Source organism: Bactrocera oleae, chromosome 2 (assembly GCF_042242935.1).
Source record: "Bactrocera oleae isolate idBacOlea1 chromosome 2, idBacOlea1, whole genome shotgun sequence".
In the NCBI taxonomy this organism is placed as follows: domain Eukaryota; kingdom Metazoa; phylum Arthropoda; class Insecta; order Diptera; family Tephritidae; genus Bactrocera; species Bactrocera oleae.
The window spans coordinates 99,223,702-99,244,625 of record NC_091536.1 but is presented as its reverse complement, the minus strand read 5'-3'; the positions used below and the strand labels follow the sequence as shown (position 1 = coordinate 99,244,625).

Below are 20,924 nucleotides of genomic sequence, written 5' to 3'. Positions count from 1 at the left end.
TGTATTTGCAATACTTCAATTGATTTCCTACATGCAAGATTTATGTATAATACACAGATGAGTGACAACTCTACAGATTGTGTTTAATTAAAAAAATCCATTAAATTTTTTGAAAAAAGGTTGAGAAAATTTCTTTCCTCCGCAACCAAAAATAAATAGTTTACTAATTTATTGATATCTAGGTAATACACTAACATGTCAAATATTTGTGAATAAATACCCAATTAATTTAGAAAACGTTTACAAATATTCAATTGATTCTATTGATTGTCGGCGTTTAAATTCATTGTTAATAATTGCGGTTTTAAGTTTTATAAATTTTAAAACGCTACTTTCCGTTGGGACAATTTCTATACGTGTCATGGATGTTGTATATGCCAGCTTAACTAAAACACACACGTAGAGAGCGCAAAACTAGAATATGTTAATGAATAGACAGAGCAGAGTCAGAGTCGAGAATGTAAATAAAATTATTAAATATAAAATAAACTTCTTAACATTATCTGGTGAAGTTTTATGCAGAAAGATTTTTCCGGTCCGGGTAGGACTCGATGCCTGTATGGAAACTTTATATATTTATATTGCCAAACACAAAACAGTTGATTAAAATCCGCGTCAATTCCAATAGCGTATAACAGCACAAGGACATGCTGTCATCACAAAAATATTATCCCTGAATTTCAATACTAGAATTCACAGATTGACCAATACGTTCGGTATAAAATCAACCATACGCTCAGGTGTCAACATATTTGGTGTCTGGGTCCTTGAAAAGTTATAGTGCGATTTCGACAATTTTAGGGCATAAGATTAAACACCTTGAGGGTACATCATTTTTATTTAGAATCTGTCTTATTATTAAAAGGACAATAACTGAATTTGCTGCCAAAAAGAAAGATGTTGGACTACAATAAAAAATATTCTCAAAAATGACAGTGAAATCAATTGAATAGAAAGGGGAAATCTAATGGATGATATTTTTTTCGTCTCTAACCTTGTTGACTATTATCTAGCAGTTGAATCACAAGTTTGTTATCATGGTTCTAACAGACTTGTTTTGCAAGCAAATAGCAGCGAAGTCAGCTCTTAGAAGGGAATCGTCCCTACTAGTCGCCAGTAACAAGAGGCATTCTAGGATACTTAAGAAGTTTGCGTTTCTTCCCATAACCACGGATTTTGAAAATCCTGCAGAGTTAAATTTTAATCCGGTCCTTAAAACTGCCATCCCTTCCAGAGAAGAGTAAGAAAAGGGCGCAGGGATAAGATCTATACTGTTTGTGTCTTCTCTGCCAAACTAAATACTTAAAAAGGCGATTTCCGTCTTCGAGACCATTAAATTGTCTTCCATGCGGAGGTCGCAGCAACTAAAGAAAGCCTTCTTGTTCTGACCTGGATTGCGCTCACAACAAGGATTATATTTATATTTACAGATTGCCAGGCCCACAGGTGTTCCTCGCTACTGAGTGCCCCTGTACTAAACAGTTTTATATCTTAATTAAGTGCTTAGTTATGACACTTTAGAAGTTTTCGTTTAATGCAATACCGACCGCCCCTGGGTATCAAGGAAAATTTATAGCAAGTTTCATCAACACATCTCAATTTTTAGTCAAGTTATCGCTTGCACGGACAGACAGCCACCCGGATTTCAACTGGTCTCGTCACCCTGACCATATTTATATATATATATGTACAACTCCATACCTAAGTATCTCAATTAGTTTTAGGTAATACAAACAACCTTTAGTTGAACAAAACTATTATACTCTGTGCCACATGTTGCGGAAGTATAAATATCAGTTAATTTTAGGTGTTACAAAAAACGTTAGGTGAACCAAATTATTATAACTGTGGATGTTAAGAAAGAACAAAATTGTAGGCTTATTTTGGTTAAGTATTCAATAGTGTATCTAAATATATTCACTTACTTTCTACATACATATGTATGTATGTATACAAATGTCTAAGTATCCTGACTGCATTTTAGACTCAATAATCACTCAATCAATAAAACAGTATACCACAATAAAATGCACAATATACTTATCCAAATCGATGGAGTACAAATGGTGACACATAATAGTAAAGATGTAGTGCTGAATTACGGTAGAACCGAATAAAATAGCTGAACAACCATGAAAAATAAGGTAAACTTTTGATATTGTCTAGTGGTGGTTAAGTACGTAACGAGGTATTTTCTCATCTACTTCAAAACATTATCCACTTAGATTAGATTAGATTAGTTTCGAGGTATGCACCGCGACCTATGGTCTATTGTGCCCTCCCCTAAGTCATATCGTATCATCTAGGCCCAGCATGTTGATAAATTCCAAAATTCTGCTGGGTGCTAGTGAGGCGATACGATCCCTGTGTGGAAACATGGATCCCAGGGCCTTGATTCTGCGTCTGCAGACTGCTGTGCAGTTCATCAGCAGATGTTCAGGGGTTTCCGGCTCTATGTCGCAGAACCGGCAGTTTGCAGAAGAGGCTATGCCCATGTTAAAGAGGTGCTTCTTGAGCCTGCAATGGCCGGTGTAGAACGCTGCCAGTAGCCGGAATTTGTTTCTGGGGAGATTAATTATGGCTTTAAACCGCTTGAGCTCGTAACCCCCCAATAGCAGTCTGGCATGGTGCATGCCCTGAAGTTGTTGCCAATGTATCTCCCTGCTTGCTCTTTCCTCCCTTCGGAGGAGCTCTTTGATGGTATGAGGACCAACCGCTATGTATGGTTCCGGCCCTACCATTTTTGTAGAGGCCGCAGAGCGGGCTAATTCGTCAGCTAGTTCGTTCCCAGCTATACCCCTATGGCCAGGCACCCAAATAAGGTGTACTCGGTTTTGCTTAGATAGGCTGTTCAGCCGTTCTATACACTCCATCACTAGGAGAGATCTGACCTCATAGGCTGAGATCGCTCTTAGTGCCGCCTGACTATCGCTGAGTATAGCGATACTCTTATTGCGATAGTTGCGTTGGAGGTTTATCCCTACACACCGACTTATAGCATAGACCTCAGCTTGGAAAATGCTTGGGAAACTTCCCATGGGAATGGAGAGTTTGGTGCTTGGCCCAGCGACCCCTGCACCAATCCCCTCCTCCGTTTTCGACCCGTCGGTGTACCACTTGATGGTGCTACCCCTTAGCAGCCGGTCCAGTGAAGAGTCATTCCACTCAGATTTGCTGCCAAGGGTTACTTGAAACTTTCTGCTGAAGTTTACTACTTTGGTAATGCTATCCCTTGGGAGAAGGGCTAGTGGTATTTCCTCACTTAGCTCTTTCATCTGTTGGGATGAGATTACCTTCCCTTTGCCAGCTCCCTCTGCTGTCATTTGGAGCAGAGTTCGTTTGGCAGTCTGTTTGATTACCAGGTGTAGCGGTGAAAGTTCTAGCATGACTTCCAGTGCTGCGGTCGGACACGTTCGCATTGCTCCCGACGCGCAGATGCAGGCAAGTCTTTGCAGCTTCGACAGTTTAAGTCCTACCGAAGTCTGCGATGCTCTCGAACCCCACGATACCGCTCCATACGTGATAATCGGTCTCACGATCATGGTGTACATCCACCTGATAGTCCTTGGGGAGCACCCCCAGGATTTCCCAGCAAGTCGGTTGCACACCATGAGTGCCTTAGTAGCTTTGGTTAAGGTCTGGTTCACATGCTGATTCCATCGTAGTGTGGAATCCAGTGTGAGGCCCAGGTACTTGACCGTGCTGGCCATCTCAACCACTCTGCCGTCCAGGGATATACTCCTGAGGCCCGGCAGTGATCTCCGTCTGGTGAAGGGAATGATTGTAGTTTTAGCGGGGTTGATGCTTAAGCCAACCCCACCTGAGGCCCGGCAGTGATCTCCGTCTGGTGAAGGGAATGATTGTAGTTTTAGCGGGGTTGATGCTTAAGCCAACCCCACTACACCATCCCTTTGCCAGTCCCAATCCCCTCTGAACGATATCGCAGAGTGTGTCTTCAAATTTTCCTCTAGCTAAGATAACAATGTCATCCGCATATCCCTGACAGCGGATTCCATTGCTAGTCAGCCGCTCAAGGAGATCGTCCACAACTAGGCTCCAAAGTAGGGGGGATAGCACTCCACCCTGTGGGCAGCCTCTTGTTGTTCCCAGACGAATTTTAGTTTCTCCTACTGCGGTTTCCGCCACCCTAGTGCGCAGTACGGCTGTAATCCATCTGCGCACTGGTGCTGCCACGCTCCTTTTCTCTAGTGCTCTTGACACGCTCTCGTGAGACGTGTTGTCAAAGGCACCTTCTATGTCGAGGAAGGCGCATAACACCACCTCGCCCCTATCTAACGAATTCTGGATCTCTGAGGTTAGCTGGTACAGAGCAGTGTTTGTTGACCTGCCTGCTCTGTAAGCATGTTGCTTCTCATGAAGCGGTGATGCCTTCAGCACCTTCGATCGTACTTCGTGGTCTATGATCTTTTCCATACTTTTGAGTAGGAAGGAAGTAAGACTGATTGGCCTGAACGATTTCGCCAATGAGTAGTCTTTCCTCCCTACTTTGGGTATGAAGATCACCTTTGCGGTGCGCCATGGTTCTGGGATATACGCCAGCGCTAGGCTATCCCTCACCAGCCGAACAAGGTGGGGCAGTAGCACCTGCTCCCCCTGTTGCAGGAAAGCTGGAAGGATACCGTCCGCACCCGGTGACTTATATTTTTCAAAGGAGGCCAGCGCCCACTTGATGGAGTCTGCAGTGAAGAGCTGTTTTGCGACTGTCCAGTCCAAGCGTGACGGCCTACGTTCGACCATAGGTCGAATCTGGTCTTCTTGAATCGTCTCCGGGAAATGCGCTAGTAGAAGAGCCGTAGCTCTTTCTTCTGCGCTGGACGTATAGGTCCCATCAGATCGTTTAATCGCTAGTGCTGTGTCCGTCTTTCCTCTAGCCAGAGCCTTATGCAGTCTAGCTGCCTCTGGGGTTGAGGAGACGCTCTCACAGAACTTCCTAAAGCTCTTCCGTTTCGCGGTCCTAATCTCCTTATTATAAGCAGTTAGGCTGCATCTGTAATCCTCCCAGTTTCCGGTGCGCTTAGCCTTATTGAATAGCTTGCGCACCGTTTTTCTTAGTACTGAGAGTTTACTAGACCACCAGGAGCATTTACCGCCCTTGCCGGTTGTCTTTAGGGGGCAGCTGCTATGATAAGCTTCTATAATGGATTGGTTTAGGGCAGACAGTCTGCTCTCCAATCCAGAAGCCGTTGCGCTTCTATCCAGCTGCTCCCTACTGCTAATTCTAGTTGCGAGTAATTCCCTGAAAACGGCCCAGTCCGTGTTCCCAGGGATACGTTTGGGAGGGAGTTGCTTGACCCCCATCCCCAGCACGAATCTTATGATACGGTGATCCGACATGGAGGGTTCCGATGATACCCTCCATTGTGAGATCAGCCCTACCTCAGACTCGTTACTGAGCGTGATATCAAGCACCTCCCTTCTGACACTAGTTACAAAAGTGGGTTCGCACCCCACATTTGCTATACTTATCCACTTAGATTAATAGGTCCTCAAATTTTTGTAAGGTATGGAAATACATGTTGGATTCTTGTAAACGCTCCCTGAAGTTTCAGTTTTTGTTCTATAAAAGGATCCAACGTAAAAAACTTTTTATTTTTAATTTAAACATACATATACACACAACGTTAAATACTTGTAAATCACTTGTTTTCTTATTCTGCTCAAACATATATTTATTATAAAAATCTTACGATTTTTGCCAATTTTGGATAGTTTCACAAACTTTTTTTTTTGATAATTGAGAAAGACATAAGTAGTGGGTTTTGTGAAAGATAAAACATTATAACCAAACTTTTTTAATCTTTTCGCTACCTTATATAATAAAAAGTCGTACGTACAACTATATATGTATTTAACGTTTTATGTTAAATATATCCAATTAAAATTTTAAGCGTTGAGGAGACTGCAACTGTAAGCGACAACTAGGTATAAATGAATGTGTAGGATAACACTATATGTACACGAGATATTTTGTCATTTTTCAGTTTCGTAATTCAGCCATTTGCGCTTCGAAAAGAGCAGTATTTATTTTATGTTTAAGACCCAATAATACTTCACGATTCGTTATGTTGCGCATTTCATTCGATACATATTCGCCATAAGTTGAATATTCGTCTCGTATATGACCGGATGTGTGAAATACTTTTGGGCCAGAATTTGCATTGGATGTTTTATCCATACTTCGTCCCGGCAAATGTTGCTTTTGTTGACTGTTGATTTTGATTTTGGAATTTAACAATATGTTGGTTGGATGTGCAACTGCAGAAGGCGTGGATTCTATAGGCACTGAATTTTGTTGTCCTGTGCTTCCATAGAAAACACGTTTGTCCTCATGCGACGGATCAACTTCATCTTCATACTCAATTTCATGATCATTACATGAATTATTATGTTGAGCTTTTATAATACGTGTAGATATTGTTTGCTGATTATGAGAAATATCTTCACAGGCGTCAGCTGCTGTCGAAGATGTGTATGTGATTTCTTCCTCTTCTCCCTGTAATTGAATAGCTTCCAGCTGTTCTTCATCCCCTTCTGTATTTATTCTATGACTACTAATTTGCTCCTCAGATTGCATTTCACTGTTATAACTTTGTTGCTCCATTGTAATGGTCATTTTTTGCTTGTCATCAGCTTCATCAATATCTTTGGTAGTTTCTTCAATTAACTTTTCTAATGCGCGGGATCGACTGGTATTACGGTAATGTCTAGAGTTGCCTATGGGCTCTATCGCAATAGCAGGCTTTTGATGTATCAAAAATTCTTCATTTACATTGTTATTCAAATTCACAGAACTTCCACTGCTATCGTGATGAGTATTCGAATCTCTAATAATATATTTTGATGTCACTGTACCATCTTCCGTAATTTCATTTTTAATACGTCCTCTCGACAGCCGTCGAGCCATTGGAGAACTTAAAAACTGCAAGTTCTTGAAACCAAACCATTTGGAGTTGTAGGGCTCTTTACGGTTCATTCGATTTATTTCGCGATGGTATTGAGTGCGCAAAGTGTGGAACTTCTTTTCGATCTCATTAACGGATATGCTTCCACCAAGACTATTACTCACTTCTATCAGAAGATTTTGTTTAATATCCTTTTTCCTATAATCATCATGTGTCATATCCCATAGACCTCGTCTTTTACGGTATTCATTAATAAGAGTAAGTGTTCTTTCTCTCGTCCATTCCATGATTGATTGTTAATATCCACAATACAAATTATATTGAAATTACTATTCAAGTAATTCCTTTAAGTTACTTATCTAAATCGTTAAATTTGTTGGAAAACCCCCGATTATTGTTAAAAGTCCCAAGATAAATGGCTTTCCGGCTGAAGAATATTATGTAAAATATTCTTTAAAAATGTGCTCAAATCAATTCATACACTTATGTATAAGTGCAAATACCCAATTAAAAAATCTTATCGGTAAACAATTTTTGATTCACTTAGATGCTACAATTATTTTTTAGTCTCCATATTTAACAATCGGGACCCAGTTATTCACGAATTGTTTTTCCTCATCTTGGGAGACTTTTTGACATTTATTAATTCAAAACAGAGTTGCCACTGAATTATGCTACACATCTCTTCACTTCTAAATAGTAACACAAGCGGTCTTTGCTACACTATTTCTCTGTGCACTGCTGTCTTGTCAAAAAAGTTACTTGTGCAAGCAACAATAAAGCTATCGAGTTAAATTCGTACAAGAGAATACACAGATACCTCATTAAAGTGGTATAACCGCTATCTTCAATGCTATGAAGTTTTATATCGGAGCTCAGTACCATCATATAGCCGCAAGTCTCTAATTTTGAAATTTTAAATTACAGACAATTTTTATGACTTCAAAACGAACAGATCTAATCAGCTGTTACATTTCGTTATTTAGAGATGTATATAAAACCTGAACAAAAATAAATTGACGATAACAAATATTAAAGTTTCTATAACGCAGTCAAAAAATGTTGACTTTGATTCACAATAGTAACCAAAATTATTTGAAATTGATTTGATTGATACAAAATATGAAAAACCGACAATCGATTAATATCTATAAATGAAGTGTCAGTATATTCAAAATGGAAGACAATAATTGTTATTAGTTTTGTAACCTGCTTACTATCAAGTGACAAATTTGAGACAGTATTTTTTGTTTAAAGACTGGAGTCTGTATTGTAAATAGTAACTTGTCACAAATCTGCTTTAAAATGTCTCAAATAGTGACTAGAGACTGCTTAGTCCTAGTTCATACATAGACTGTTTTGTCGCCCAAACCGGTTTTTGGTGGATGAGGGTACGACGAGGAAAGACGAACGAACCGTGCCGCATGTGCTCGGGTTGTGTTTGATGCTACGCAATTCAGCATTCCTTTTCGTTTTGAAACTCTTTTCATCGTTGCGATAGCGCTCAAAGGAATATATACGACTTGTTAGGAAATCTAAATTTCGTTATCTATTTTTTGTATGTATTTAATTTAAATTTTTAATAACATTTAGCGGTATTAAATGTAATAATATATACATAAATGAATTCTGATAAAAATGGTTTAACTTACTTTTCTATATCTACATAAAATATTAAACGCTTTCATATTTATTTTTTTAACCGCAAATGATTTAGTTCGAATGTCGTTTTATTTAAAATAAGAATTGTAATTAATTCATGAATGTTTTATAATAAAAAAAAAAAAAATTTATGGAGTAAAAAAATTATGGGTTTTAATACTTTCAAAGATTAGAAAATTCCTGTCATATTTATGACCTTGAAAATATTAGTAGCGGGTATTCAATAGATTCTGGTTGATTAGGGAATTCTCGACTAAAGTATTTCTTTATAACTGTTAAGCGGGTATTATACATATTGGTCTACCACATTTATCGTAATTCCTTGTAAGCAAAATGTGAGATCACCATACCAACATACTAATGAATTATGCAACACACTCTAAGTGTCGCTTAGCCGAACCGCACAAACATTTGAAAAAATTTTATGAAGAGAAATGACAGAAAATCTACTCGAGTTGCTGGACTCTTTTCATACACATACAAACGCAGGTTGCACCACAAGTGTTGTCCAATCATTTGAACATCTAGACGGTTTGTTCGATTCGCTTCTCTCCAACGCTTGGCGAATTGAAGACAGCTAAAGTCTGCTATCTAAAAGTGCTTACTCCTTCTTTCCAAAGATATTAATTATAACCGCTATACAAAAAATTTGTGAGTAAAATATGAAAAAAGGAAAAACTTAATTTTGATCTAATGCATTTTTCTATTTTCTTAAAGACATGGTAAATTCTTCTAAATTAGTATAATTAAAAAATAACTGTATATGGGTTATTATGTTGTGATAATTATTCTTTGGTTCACATGCAAAATATGTAGATGTGGTAACACCATTTGCTAGTATACAATTGTATTCCATTATTCTTGTGTACATCATTTTCGTTATTGGCTAAATAAATCGAAATGAGTAAAGTGTGGAATCTTAAATGAACGTTGTTTTAAAAATATTTAATACACAATAAATATATACATACATACAATTTAGTGTTAATTTATAAAAAGTGCAATACAAATGTCTTAAAAACTAGAAGCCTGCGGTAACTATAAATGTGAATATTAATAATATAATATTATGAAGAGGCAGAATGTTCGTACCCTATCTTTGGTCGTTTGTACGTTTACATATTTGCTTATTGGTGCGGCTGTCTTCGACTCTCTGGAATCACACACTGAAGCGAAGAGATGGGATTTTTTGCAAGGTAAATATATTTTCTAAAATAATCTTGTTATAGATATGTTTTTATACTCTCGCAACCTGTTGCTACAGAGTATAATAGTTTTGTTCACCTAACGGTTGTTTGTATCACCTAAAACTAATCGAGTTAGATATAGGGTTATATATATATAGTGTCGGCTTTAGAATAACGTCCCAGGTTTCGGGGATAAAATGAGTATGGATAGAGGAGATCCTCCAGATCAAGAATATATATAGATATAGCCGCGGGAAACTTATTATTTTCGAGATATTTACGTTTAAAGTTGAAAATTTCAACTATACCGTCACAGGATTTCACCTTCAGATTAAAAATAAATAATAATAATGACTTTGGAAAAGCACCCCCGAATTAGGGATTCGCATTACATATTTTCAAGTTTCCGAATTTGTGCAATCGAACCTTCGTTTTCAATTGCTTTCAGAGATTCTCAATGGGGTTCAGATTTAGACTGCACGAAGGCCAGTCTAATAAAGAAATCATATTTTCGTCCATCCCTTGTTTAGTTGATCGCGCGGTATGTTTCGTACCCCTGTGTCAAAAATGAATCGAGTCAGTACTTTTCCTAGCCCCCATATATTTTATATAAGGATTTCAAACTGCCGTTTATTTTTATACCGTATATATCTGCCAATAAGCAAGATATCTTAGCAAAATTAAGTTAAAGTATAATATTGGATATACTTTAGTTTAATGCAGAATATGTGTAAAATCGGTCCACGAATTACCCCAGCATCCATATACTACATTTCATGATTTTCGTTATTTTAGCAGACATTATGCCGCATATGTCGGACAGTGTGTGTGCTCTCTTCATAAAATTACACAGAAACATACTTCCAATTATACTTGAGTAAAGCCACAAGTTAAGCCCAGACCTTCTGCCTTGTTGTTGTTGTAACGGTTGCCTAATCCCCGTTTGGGTGATAAGTTCCAGATTGGTTGTCGTCGATGTCATCTAACGGGAGGCCCAGGAAACGAGCTGTTTCGACGGGGTCGGACCATAGGGAAAGGGGTGTTAGATGAGTGGGGTTTGTTGGGCATGCAAAGAGGTGGTTAGTGTCATGCGGAGACTCATTGCATGCAGGACCCAAAATTGCAGGACAATTCCCACAACAGCCGGTTCTGTGATAACGGAATTGACCCGGATTTTATCCGGCCAAGGGCTGTTATTTCGGCGATCTAACCCTGTTTGATCGGTAAGTTTTTGTTGGGCATGCAAAGAGGCGGTTAGTATCCTGCGGACCCTCATTACACGCAGGTCATATGTTTAGACTGTCGGGGTCTATTCTGGATAAATAGGAGCTTAACCTGCTACAATATCCAGAACGAAGTTGCGCGAGGGTCACTCTGGTTTCCCGAGGCAACTCGAGCTCTAGGTCTGCTATGGGTGGTAACTCCTAGTACGCCATTCACTGAGAGGGAGTCGGTGAAGGTGTTGATGGCTCCACTGTGAATGGCGGTCAGTGCCTGTCTGAAGTTTATTGCATCCGAAGTCCGGTCGGCGTACTGTCTAATGTCGTCGACGTAATCAAAGAAAGACCTCTTGATGTTCATAGGAGGCGGCTCCGCTTCAAGCAGACGACTGCAGGAGTGATTTCTACGAAAACACCCCAGCAGAAACTGCTTGGAGAGGAGCTCGTTATTTGTCTTTTCCCCAAGAGCTGCCGGCAAGCGATTTGAGGATTTTGCTCTGTACTTTAGCAGTTATCGCGGTCTTGCGAGGAGTAAAGGAGCACAGACTGTCCAATGTTACGCCTAAAATTTTAGGGTTATTGACCATCGGAGTTTTTGTGCCATCGACTGAAATGTTCAAGTCTAGTCTGTATTCCTTCGTCCAATTTGTGAATATGGTCGCTGTGGATTTAGTGGGGGAGAGTGTCAGATTCCTTGCAGAGAAGAAGCGAGAAAGGTCGGAGCGGTAGCTGTTTACTTTTGAGCACAGGTCACGGAAATTCCCGCTGGTGGTTGGGTGAGTTTCGAAATGTAAAAATTAAATAGTAGTGGGGAGAGGACACCGCCTTGTGGAACCACCTGTTTAATTCTTCTAAGCTTGGAGTTTTGGCCTCGAAACAGTACGGATGAATGTCAACCGCTCAGGTAGTTCATGGTCCACCGCTTCAGCCCTGGAGGGAGCGTTGATTGTTCTAGGTCCTCAAGTAGCGTTGTGTGATTGACTGTGTCAAAAGCTTTTGACAGGTCCAACGCTACGACGATCATCCTCTTGCAGGGTGGCTTCTGGTTTAGGCCATGAACTATCTGGGCGTTTATGACGCTAAGTGCTGTGGTGGTGCTGTGCACTTTTCGGAAGCCATGCTGATGGTCCGCTAGACTCAGGTGGTGAGTGAACGTCGGGAGTAGCAAGGCCTCAAGTGTCTTCACTACTAGGGAAAAGAGAGTGGGACCACTCTTCCGACTTTCCACACATCGGGTATTTGAAGAGTGGCCATCGACAAGTTGAGGACCTTGGTAAGGTACCTTAAGTCATTTATGTTGGTTAATATATGTAATATTTCAAAGTTTTCATAAACATAATGTGGTTTAGCGCTGAACAAGAACGTAATTGGTCTAGACTAGATTCAACCAGAACGCCTGGTTTCCATTATAAATGTTTTCATTCCACTGGTTGATTTTTTCCTCATATACCCAATATATTAAATTTAGCCTCTTTGGTTGGGTTTGTATCACATATATGTACATATTTCACCAATATATCGGATATGAAGCAAAATACAATAATGAGACTAAGTGTCTACGCCCTATAATATAATATATATTAATTTATTTCGTCAACACTTAATATTAAATTCTTTCTCAACATTTAATAATAATTTATACAAAGTTTTAGCAACATATGAATGTTTTTCGCTGGCTTTGGTCCTTGCCGATTGCGAGAGTATAATAAGTTCGGTTGGACCTGAACTAGGCCATTCCTTACTTCTTTAAAGACTTATCAACACCTAAAATATTTCACATCATTCATGATTTCATTAAAATATCACTCATATTGACACATTCATATATACGGCAGAAAACAAATCATGCGTTTGAAATTCTTATATTAAGATTCTCCACAGTTTGACTATAATATATAGTGTAATGTCAAACGTGAGCTTGAATGTCCTTATATTAGGTATGTGGGTACGTAATCATTTTTGACACAAGAAATTTTACATATTGACGGAAATTTTCGATATCAAGTTAGCAATTAGATATTTAAGTTTTTTTTTTTTATGGGCAGTTGGCAGGCTTATGTGTCCGACTTCGCACTTTTTCACACCGTTACATAAAGATATGTTATTCACTAAATGAAATCAAGTTCTTGTATGGAAAATTTTTTATTTGACAATATGTTAATATAATTGCAGTAGCAAGGGGCACCTGTGGGCTAAGAATTTTGAAAAAAGAGATGTGGTTCCGCCATCCAATACGTTTAATGTACATATCTCCTAAACGACTAAAGCTAAAAAAACCAAATTCGCTAAGGACAAATCCTATAAGAACCCCTACCGATAGTGTGGAAATGTATGAAATCGGATGATTACCCCGCCCACTCCCCATATAACGGTTCTGTTAATAACTACTAAAAAAAGCGATAAATCTAAAACTAAATATGCCAGAGACATAAAATTTTGCAATCAAAATGGCACGAAAGATCTTTATATAAGTCGATGTCAATTTTGAACGATGGTCATGGCACCACCCACATTTAGGTGAAAACCTATATCTTCGAACCTACTAGACCGATTTCGGTTGGTAATATTATCCTGACATTCCAACATTACAGTGCGAAAATGGGCGTAATCAGGCAAAAACTCCGCCTACTTCCCATATAACACTATTTTAAAATCCATCTGATTCTTTCACTTTCCAGAATACAAATCAAGAAGCAATCAATATATACGTATAAAACTTTGCACGATTAGTGCCAAAAATTGTCCAAATCGGACCTAAACTATTCAAACCCACAGATACCGAAGAACTGGACCCCAGTTCCAATTGCGCAATTTTTTTTTACCGAAAACAGAATTCCCCGGCTTTGATTCTTACAAATTGTTCCTTACTTGTTTTTCTAATTTTTCTCACTAAAATTATATATTTCTACTACTACTTTTTTTTGCGTAATTTCTCTTCTAAATTTAGCTGTAAAAAACAATTTCGTCAAAAAGTATAATGTTACTGCCGAAGACTATCGGATGATGGAAATAGTGATCATCGAAAATAAACCACACAAAGCTGGACCGCAGTGGAAATTTGCCGGTGCCTTTTATTTTGCTACTGTAGTTCTGGCTATGATTGGTTATGGACATTCAACACCAGTAACAATCGGTGGCAAAGCGTTTTGTATGGCATATGCAATGGTAAGTATTATTACATTTTAACATACACATATGATTTTAGGATATCTGTCTGTCGGTTCAAGTTATAACTTGAGTAACTTCTCCTCTGAAGAAGTTGTTATTGCAGATGGTCAAATTCGGACTATTTCATTCATCACATACGAAATGGCGTTAATAATAATTTTCGTTATTCTAGTGAACTTTATGCTGAATATATCAGTCATATTGTGATTTATCTTATTAAAATTTTTGAAAGAGTTAAGCTGCTATTGCACTTAAAACCGGCAGCCTCAGCCTGAGGCCTCAAAATGAAGCACCAGTGTTGACCATTTAACATTCCCAATATAATGATTTTCGTCTTTCCAGTTGACTCCATAATTGTTATATTGGTAAATTTTTATATTTTACTAAAATTAAGTTTTCTTGTTTTCTGGACCACAATGTGATTTAGCGTTGAATATGAACGAAATCTGACCAGACCTTGATCTAGGCCTCGTGCCACTAACTTCACATCTTCTAACACTTTCCGTCCCACTGGACTTTATCTTCATATATCCAACGTATTAAATTTCGTCCCTTTGATTGCGAGATATTGCATATATCTGAATAATAGAAGACTTAAAAAAAATTCAGGAAGAACTTTTCGTTTGGTATTATGTCATTCGTTAGTAAAAAGTGTGGTTCTATATATATTAAAAATAATTTATATATAAAAATTTCGCACAATCTTGCCCAACTTTAAAGCGGAGGGAACTAATATTGTGAAGGACTATGGATAATAAGATATTCAAGACAATGTATCAGTATATCAGAGAAATACCTACATATACTATATGTACATATGTATGTATATTTTTTACCCACCGTCTACTTTTGAGAGTTATGCTATTCTGCCTGAATGGTTAATTATTTATTTTGTTTAAAAAACCAAAAAATGATTATTTATGTTTCTGTTTAATTTTTACTTTTGCGTTCAAACAATTATCTGATATATATCATTTAAGCGATCTAATTCGAAAATACATTCGAGATCTAAAACGATGATTAGGATAAAGAGACGAATTGAAATCCGGGTGACTGTCTGTCCATCGGGTGACTGTCTGTAACTTGAGTAAAATTTGAGATATCTTGATGAAACTTGGTACACAAATTTCTGGGTGCCGTAAGACGGTTGTTATTGCAGATGGGTGTAATCGGACCGCTGACCAAATTCGGTATATAACGTTCTTTTGACATCCCTATGTTACAGTGCGAAAATGAACGAAATCGTATAGTTACCACGCCTGTTTCCCATAAAACACAATTTTATCTGTATAAAACTTTTCAAAAAAGGTTCGCTTATACTATGTCAAAATCGGACTACAACTGTTCAAGGACACAAATACCGAATATGTGGACCCTAGTATCTATAGTTGACTTTTTACTGATAATATCGGACAATGTGTGAGATATATAATTGAAATTCATAGAGGATCCTTTCCTGATAATGGTAAGTCTGCATGTCAAAAATGGGTTAAATCGAAATGAAAATTGATAAAATCGGATATTACCCCCAACTCCCAGTGAGTATTATTATACTCTCGCAACCTGTTGCTACAGAGTATAATAGTTTTGTTCACCTAACGGTTGTTTGTATCACCTAAAACTAATCGAGTTATATATAGGGTTATATATATATAAATGATCAGGATGAAGAGACGAGTTGAAATCCGGGTGACTGTCTGTCCGTCCGTCCGTCCGTCCGTGCAAGCTCTAACTTGAGTAAAAATTGAGATATCTTTATGAAACTTGGTAGACATGTTTCTTGGTACCGTGAGACGGTTGGTATTGCAGATGGGCGTAATCGGACCACTGCCACGCCCACAAAACGCCATTAATTAAAAACAAATAACTTGCCATAACTAAGCTCCGCAATAAGATACAAGACTGTTATTTGGTACACAGGATCACATTAGGGAGGGGCATCTGCAGTTAAAACTTTTTTTAAAAAGTGGCCGTGGTCCCGCCTCTAATAGGTTTAATGTGCATATCTCCTAAACCGCTAATGCTATAATAACAAAATTCACTAGAAGCAAATGCTTTTAGCACTTCTATTGACGGTGTGAAAATAGTTGAAATCGGGTGGCAACTCCGCCCACTCCCCATATAACGGTACTGTTAAAAACTACTAAAAGCGCGATAAATCAAGCACTAAACACGCCAGAGACAATAAATTTTATCTCTGAGATGGTATAAATTGGCTTTATAGGAACTGCGTTCAAAATTAGTCAGTGGGCGTGGCACAGCCCACTTTTAGGTGAAAACCCATATCTTGAGATCTGCTCAACCGATTTCAACCAAATTCGGTGCATAACGTTCTTTTCGTGTTTCTATGTCATAGTGCGAAAATGGGCGAAATCGGACTACAACCACGCTTCCTTCCCATGTAACACCATTTTCAATTCCATCTGATTCTTTCACTTTCCACTATGCAAATCAGGTAACAATGATTATATCGGGGTAAAACTTTGCGTGAATAATGCAATTAAAGTATGCCACCTTGCGGCCAAAAATTGTCTATATCGAACCAAAACTGTTCAAACCCCTAAGTACTAAATATGTGGACCCCAGTGCAATCCACAAAGAAATCTCAAACGAGTATACCATTTGACTTTGCGAGAGTATAAAATGTTCGGTTACATCCGAACTTAGCCCTTCCTTACTTGTTTTTATATAAAATTGCTTCACAATATGTTCTCGAGTATATCTGAGCAATGTCAAAATTAATGCCCTTTCTCTATCGCCAATATACCCCGTAAAATGATTTTCGTATTTCCAACTGTTTTTGTTGGTCAAAGTGTGTAATATTTTAATGAAATTACATGGACAAGGACCTCATATCTCTAAGATAATTAATTCCGATCCGCTGGTTGACGTTTCATACATCAACTCAATATATTAAATTTAGTCGCTTCGGTCGAGTTAATATCATAAACACATACATATCCTTTTGAATATGGTTTTTATATAATTTTAGCAGACGCGAACTAAAATAACATGTTGCTACAGAGTATAATAGTTTTGTTCACCTAACGGTTGTTTGTATCACCTATAAATCTATAATAACAAAATTCACTGAGAACAAATATTTTTAGCACCTCTATCGACAGGGTGAAATCGGGTGGCAACCCCGCCCACTCCCCATATAACGGTACTGTTAAAAACTACTAAACGCGCGATAAATCAAGCACTAAACACGCCAGTGACATAAAATTTTAACTGTGGGATAGTATGAGATGGCTTAATAGGAACCACTTTCAAAATTAGACCGTGGGTGTGGCACCGCCCACTTTTAGGTGAAAACCCATATCTTGGGATCTGCTTAACCGATTTCAACCAAATTCGGTACATAACATTCTTCTCTTCTTTCTATGTTGCAGTGCGAAAATAGGTGAATTCGGATTACAACCACGCTTACTTCCCCATAACACCATTTTAAATTCCTTCACTTTCCACTATGCAAATCAAGCAACAATGATTGCATCAGGGTAAAACTTTGCGTGAATAATGCGTTTAAAGTGTGCCACCTTGGGGCCAAAAATTCTCTAAATCGAACTAAAACTGCCCATAGGTACTGAATATGTGGACCCCAGTGCTTATAGTTGACTTTTTACCGAAAATATCGGTCAATGTGTAAGATATATAATTGAAATTCATATAATAAAATAATAAATGAAACTTTCAATAATAGTATGCCTTTGTGTTAAATCGGATCAATACTTCCTTTAATATAAACTTTTGCCAGCACCTGAAGGAATTTCCCCCGGAGAATAAAATGTTTGGTTACACCCGAACGTATTCCTTCCTTACTTGTTTCAGTTGGTTTCACTAACCCGCCCTCGCTTACATAATTAACCTATGTATACTTCTGATCTTTCTAAAACTCAACCACTTCAGTTTTTAATTTTTTGTAAATCAAAATCGATTTGTACACATTTTTTTTATAAGTTCAGGTGCGTTTGTGAAGTGGTAGAGCCTTAAATTTTGCAAAAATTGCTTTTAAAAATTCGAAACGAGGATGAAGTATACAGTGGGTTGTTGTTAATAAAGATATGGACAAAATTCGTGTAAGTGATATGAATGTTATGAAGAAATTTAAATGTCAAAATTTTGCATAACTTTGCCAAACTTAAGGGAAAGAAAACTAACAATTTAAAATTTTGGATAATGGGATATTAATGACACTGTTTTTGTATCAGTATATCACAGAAGTACACTATCTTATGTTTTCCTCTTACATTTCTTAAGATTTCCCAAAATTGGAAGTTTAAGAAAGCTTTGGGTTATCTTTTGCGACGTAGAGGGTATAACTAATTAACATTCAGTAATATAGCTAATATTTTTTTTTTAATTCGTTCCAATGTATGCATAAAGATGTTGGTTTAACGACGTCAAGGTTGTCGTAACCTTCTATGAATGTAGTAATTAAATCATGATTTCTTGACAGCACAATTTTTCAGTTAATTTTTACAAAATAAAAACATAATACTTTTCCTTTATCATTTCCATATTCATATATACATATATATATAGAAAGTGGAAAGATAAGATCAGGCACCTCTTAATATTAATAATAAGATATTAAATTTTAAGAGGCTTCTTTTTCATCTTCTTGAAAGTTTGAAGCTTATTTTTAGTTGAAAAAAGATACATACATTTGTATACATATGTAGATATGTATATAAATTGTAAATCAACATGAATATTAGATCAACGATGATACAATACTGTAAAATAATATCGTTGCAGGTGGGCATTCCGTTGGGCCTCGTCATGTTCCAGTCGATTGGAGAACGTTTGAACAAGTTCGCTTCGGTAATAATAAGACGGGCGAAACGTTATATGCACTGCTCTCAAACCGAGGCAACTGAAATGAATTTAATGTTAGCGACGGGTATGCTATCGTCTATCATTATAACCACTGGCGCAGCAGTCTTTTCACGCTATGAGGGCTGGAGTTATTTCGACAGTTTCTATTACTGCTTTGTGACGCTCACAACCATCGGATTCGGTGACTATGTGGCGTTGCAAAACGATCAGGCGCTGATCAATAAACCCGGCTATGTTGCGCTCAGTTTGGTGTTTATACTTTTTGGACTTGCGGTAGTCGCTGCCAGTATCAATCTGCTGGTGCTTCGCTTCATGACCATGTAATAGAAATAAAGTGTTGGGTACATAACACTGAATTTCAGTTCAATTAAGCTTCCGCACATCGATACTCGGACGTCGTTTTGTTGACGGCGTACGTGTATCAAGATGCAGGATATTTGTGTTATAATATCAGAGATCGTAATATGCATAATTCGACTAATATTGTGGACGTTACTTTTACAGGCAAGCGGAAGATGCAAAGCGTAACGAACAGGATGCTCAAGAAGCCGCGGCTACTGCTTTCTCCCATCAACAGCTAGCCTACGATGTGGAATCCAGCAATTTCAATATTCATGGCAAAATGTTACTAAACTCAAATTATACGACAGACTTGGATGAAACTTTATCAATTTGTTCATGCACTTGCCTTGGAGGCACAAAGTGCCTAAATCATGAACCATTTGTCGATCCTGATTTTCGTCCTACTGATATCATTGAGAGTACGCTGAGTTTGAAGCGTGCGTCGGTTTGATATAGGCAACAAAATACTAATGTTGAATTGTCATATGTAGGAAAGCTAATAGACAGATGTACATAGGGCATTAAACATGGTTGAAGAATTGTATGGTTATGACAAGGTCAGTTAACAATTTGTTTGGCTTCAGTTGTTATTATTTTTTCTTAACTGTTGGTCGCCTCTCGCACATTAGTTTGTCGGGATCTAAAAATGTTCAGCAATAGATAAAAAATTTACATCACTTGGTTATAAAATATATAATGCAATGCAATCTAAACTGACGCAAGTGGCGACTACTTGAAACTCAATATATTGGACGAATTTTCATGAAAACTTATATAACACATGTTGCAACTCATTTACTCTCTTACATAACACAAGACTTTCAATTAGTTTAGGAAGTACGACCTAAAGTAACTTATAGAAGGCATTTTCGAAAATATGGATATATGTATAGTTTAAAGTGAATTCTAAGTGTTTGTTTTTAATACTTAATCAACAAAAACTCAAAAGAGCAGTAACATGAATGTGTGTATCTATGATTGTTTTTTTGGAATTATATAAAAACAATTTGCAAACTATAAACAATGTAACGTGTTATCGACATACAAATGTACATAAGAAACGTGAGATATACATATGATTTGTTTAAGTTATTCGGATTCACATTTAGAATTGAGGATTTTGATCAGCATAAAACATACCTCAGTTTAGATAATACTGACTTTTTTGGGCGGGCATACAGCAACGGCAAAAATCATACAACTCTGGAAAACATATTTTTGGCGGACGAAGCCAGAAAGAATCGTATTGGCCCCCAAAAACGAATCATAGGGAGACCATGAGAAAATAAAAACAACGGACCAATACACGAACCACAAAAAGATCGTAAAGTTCAATAGAGGAAATCTGAAAATCTGGCGGTCGTTTTATAGAGTTGAATATACTCAAAAATAGAATGAAAATAACAGACTTGAATATGCTCAAGAATAGAATGGAAACATAATTCTTTGAAATTTAAAAATTTACTTTTGCGAAAAAGTTTCGCCTCACGCTGAATATTTGTTGAAAATAAATATCTTTAAATGCATTGTATTGTATATAACTGAAATTAGATTAAAAATTGTATACATATGTTAAA

At 37.5% G+C, this 20,924-nt stretch overlaps 2 protein-coding genes across 2 annotated transcripts; one reads left to right on the top strand and one right to left on the bottom strand.

Moving 5' to 3' along the window:
• Nucleotides 1-5,647: 5,647 nt before the first annotated feature.
• LOC106616150 (uncharacterized) lies at nucleotides 5,648-7,892 on the bottom strand. Its single transcript, XM_014232664.3, has one exon. The coding sequence runs from the start codon at nucleotides 7,208-7,210 to the stop codon at nucleotides 5,999-6,001; it is 1,212 nt and encodes a 403-aa protein (XP_014088139.1). The 5' UTR covers nucleotides 7,211-7,892; the 3' UTR covers nucleotides 5,648-5,998.
• Nucleotides 7,893-9,452: 1,560 nt separating this feature from the next.
• Task7 (TWIK-related acid-sensitive K[+] channel 7) lies at nucleotides 9,453-20,924 on the top strand. Its single transcript, XM_014232665.3, has 4 exons — nucleotides 9,453-9,781; nucleotides 13,940-14,157; nucleotides 18,925-19,325; nucleotides 19,510-20,924. Exons 1-4 carry the CDS (start codon nucleotides 9,655-9,657, stop codon nucleotides 19,796-19,798), a joined length of 1,035 nt encoding a protein of 344 aa, XP_014088140.1. The 5' UTR covers nucleotides 9,453-9,654; the 3' UTR covers nucleotides 19,799-20,924.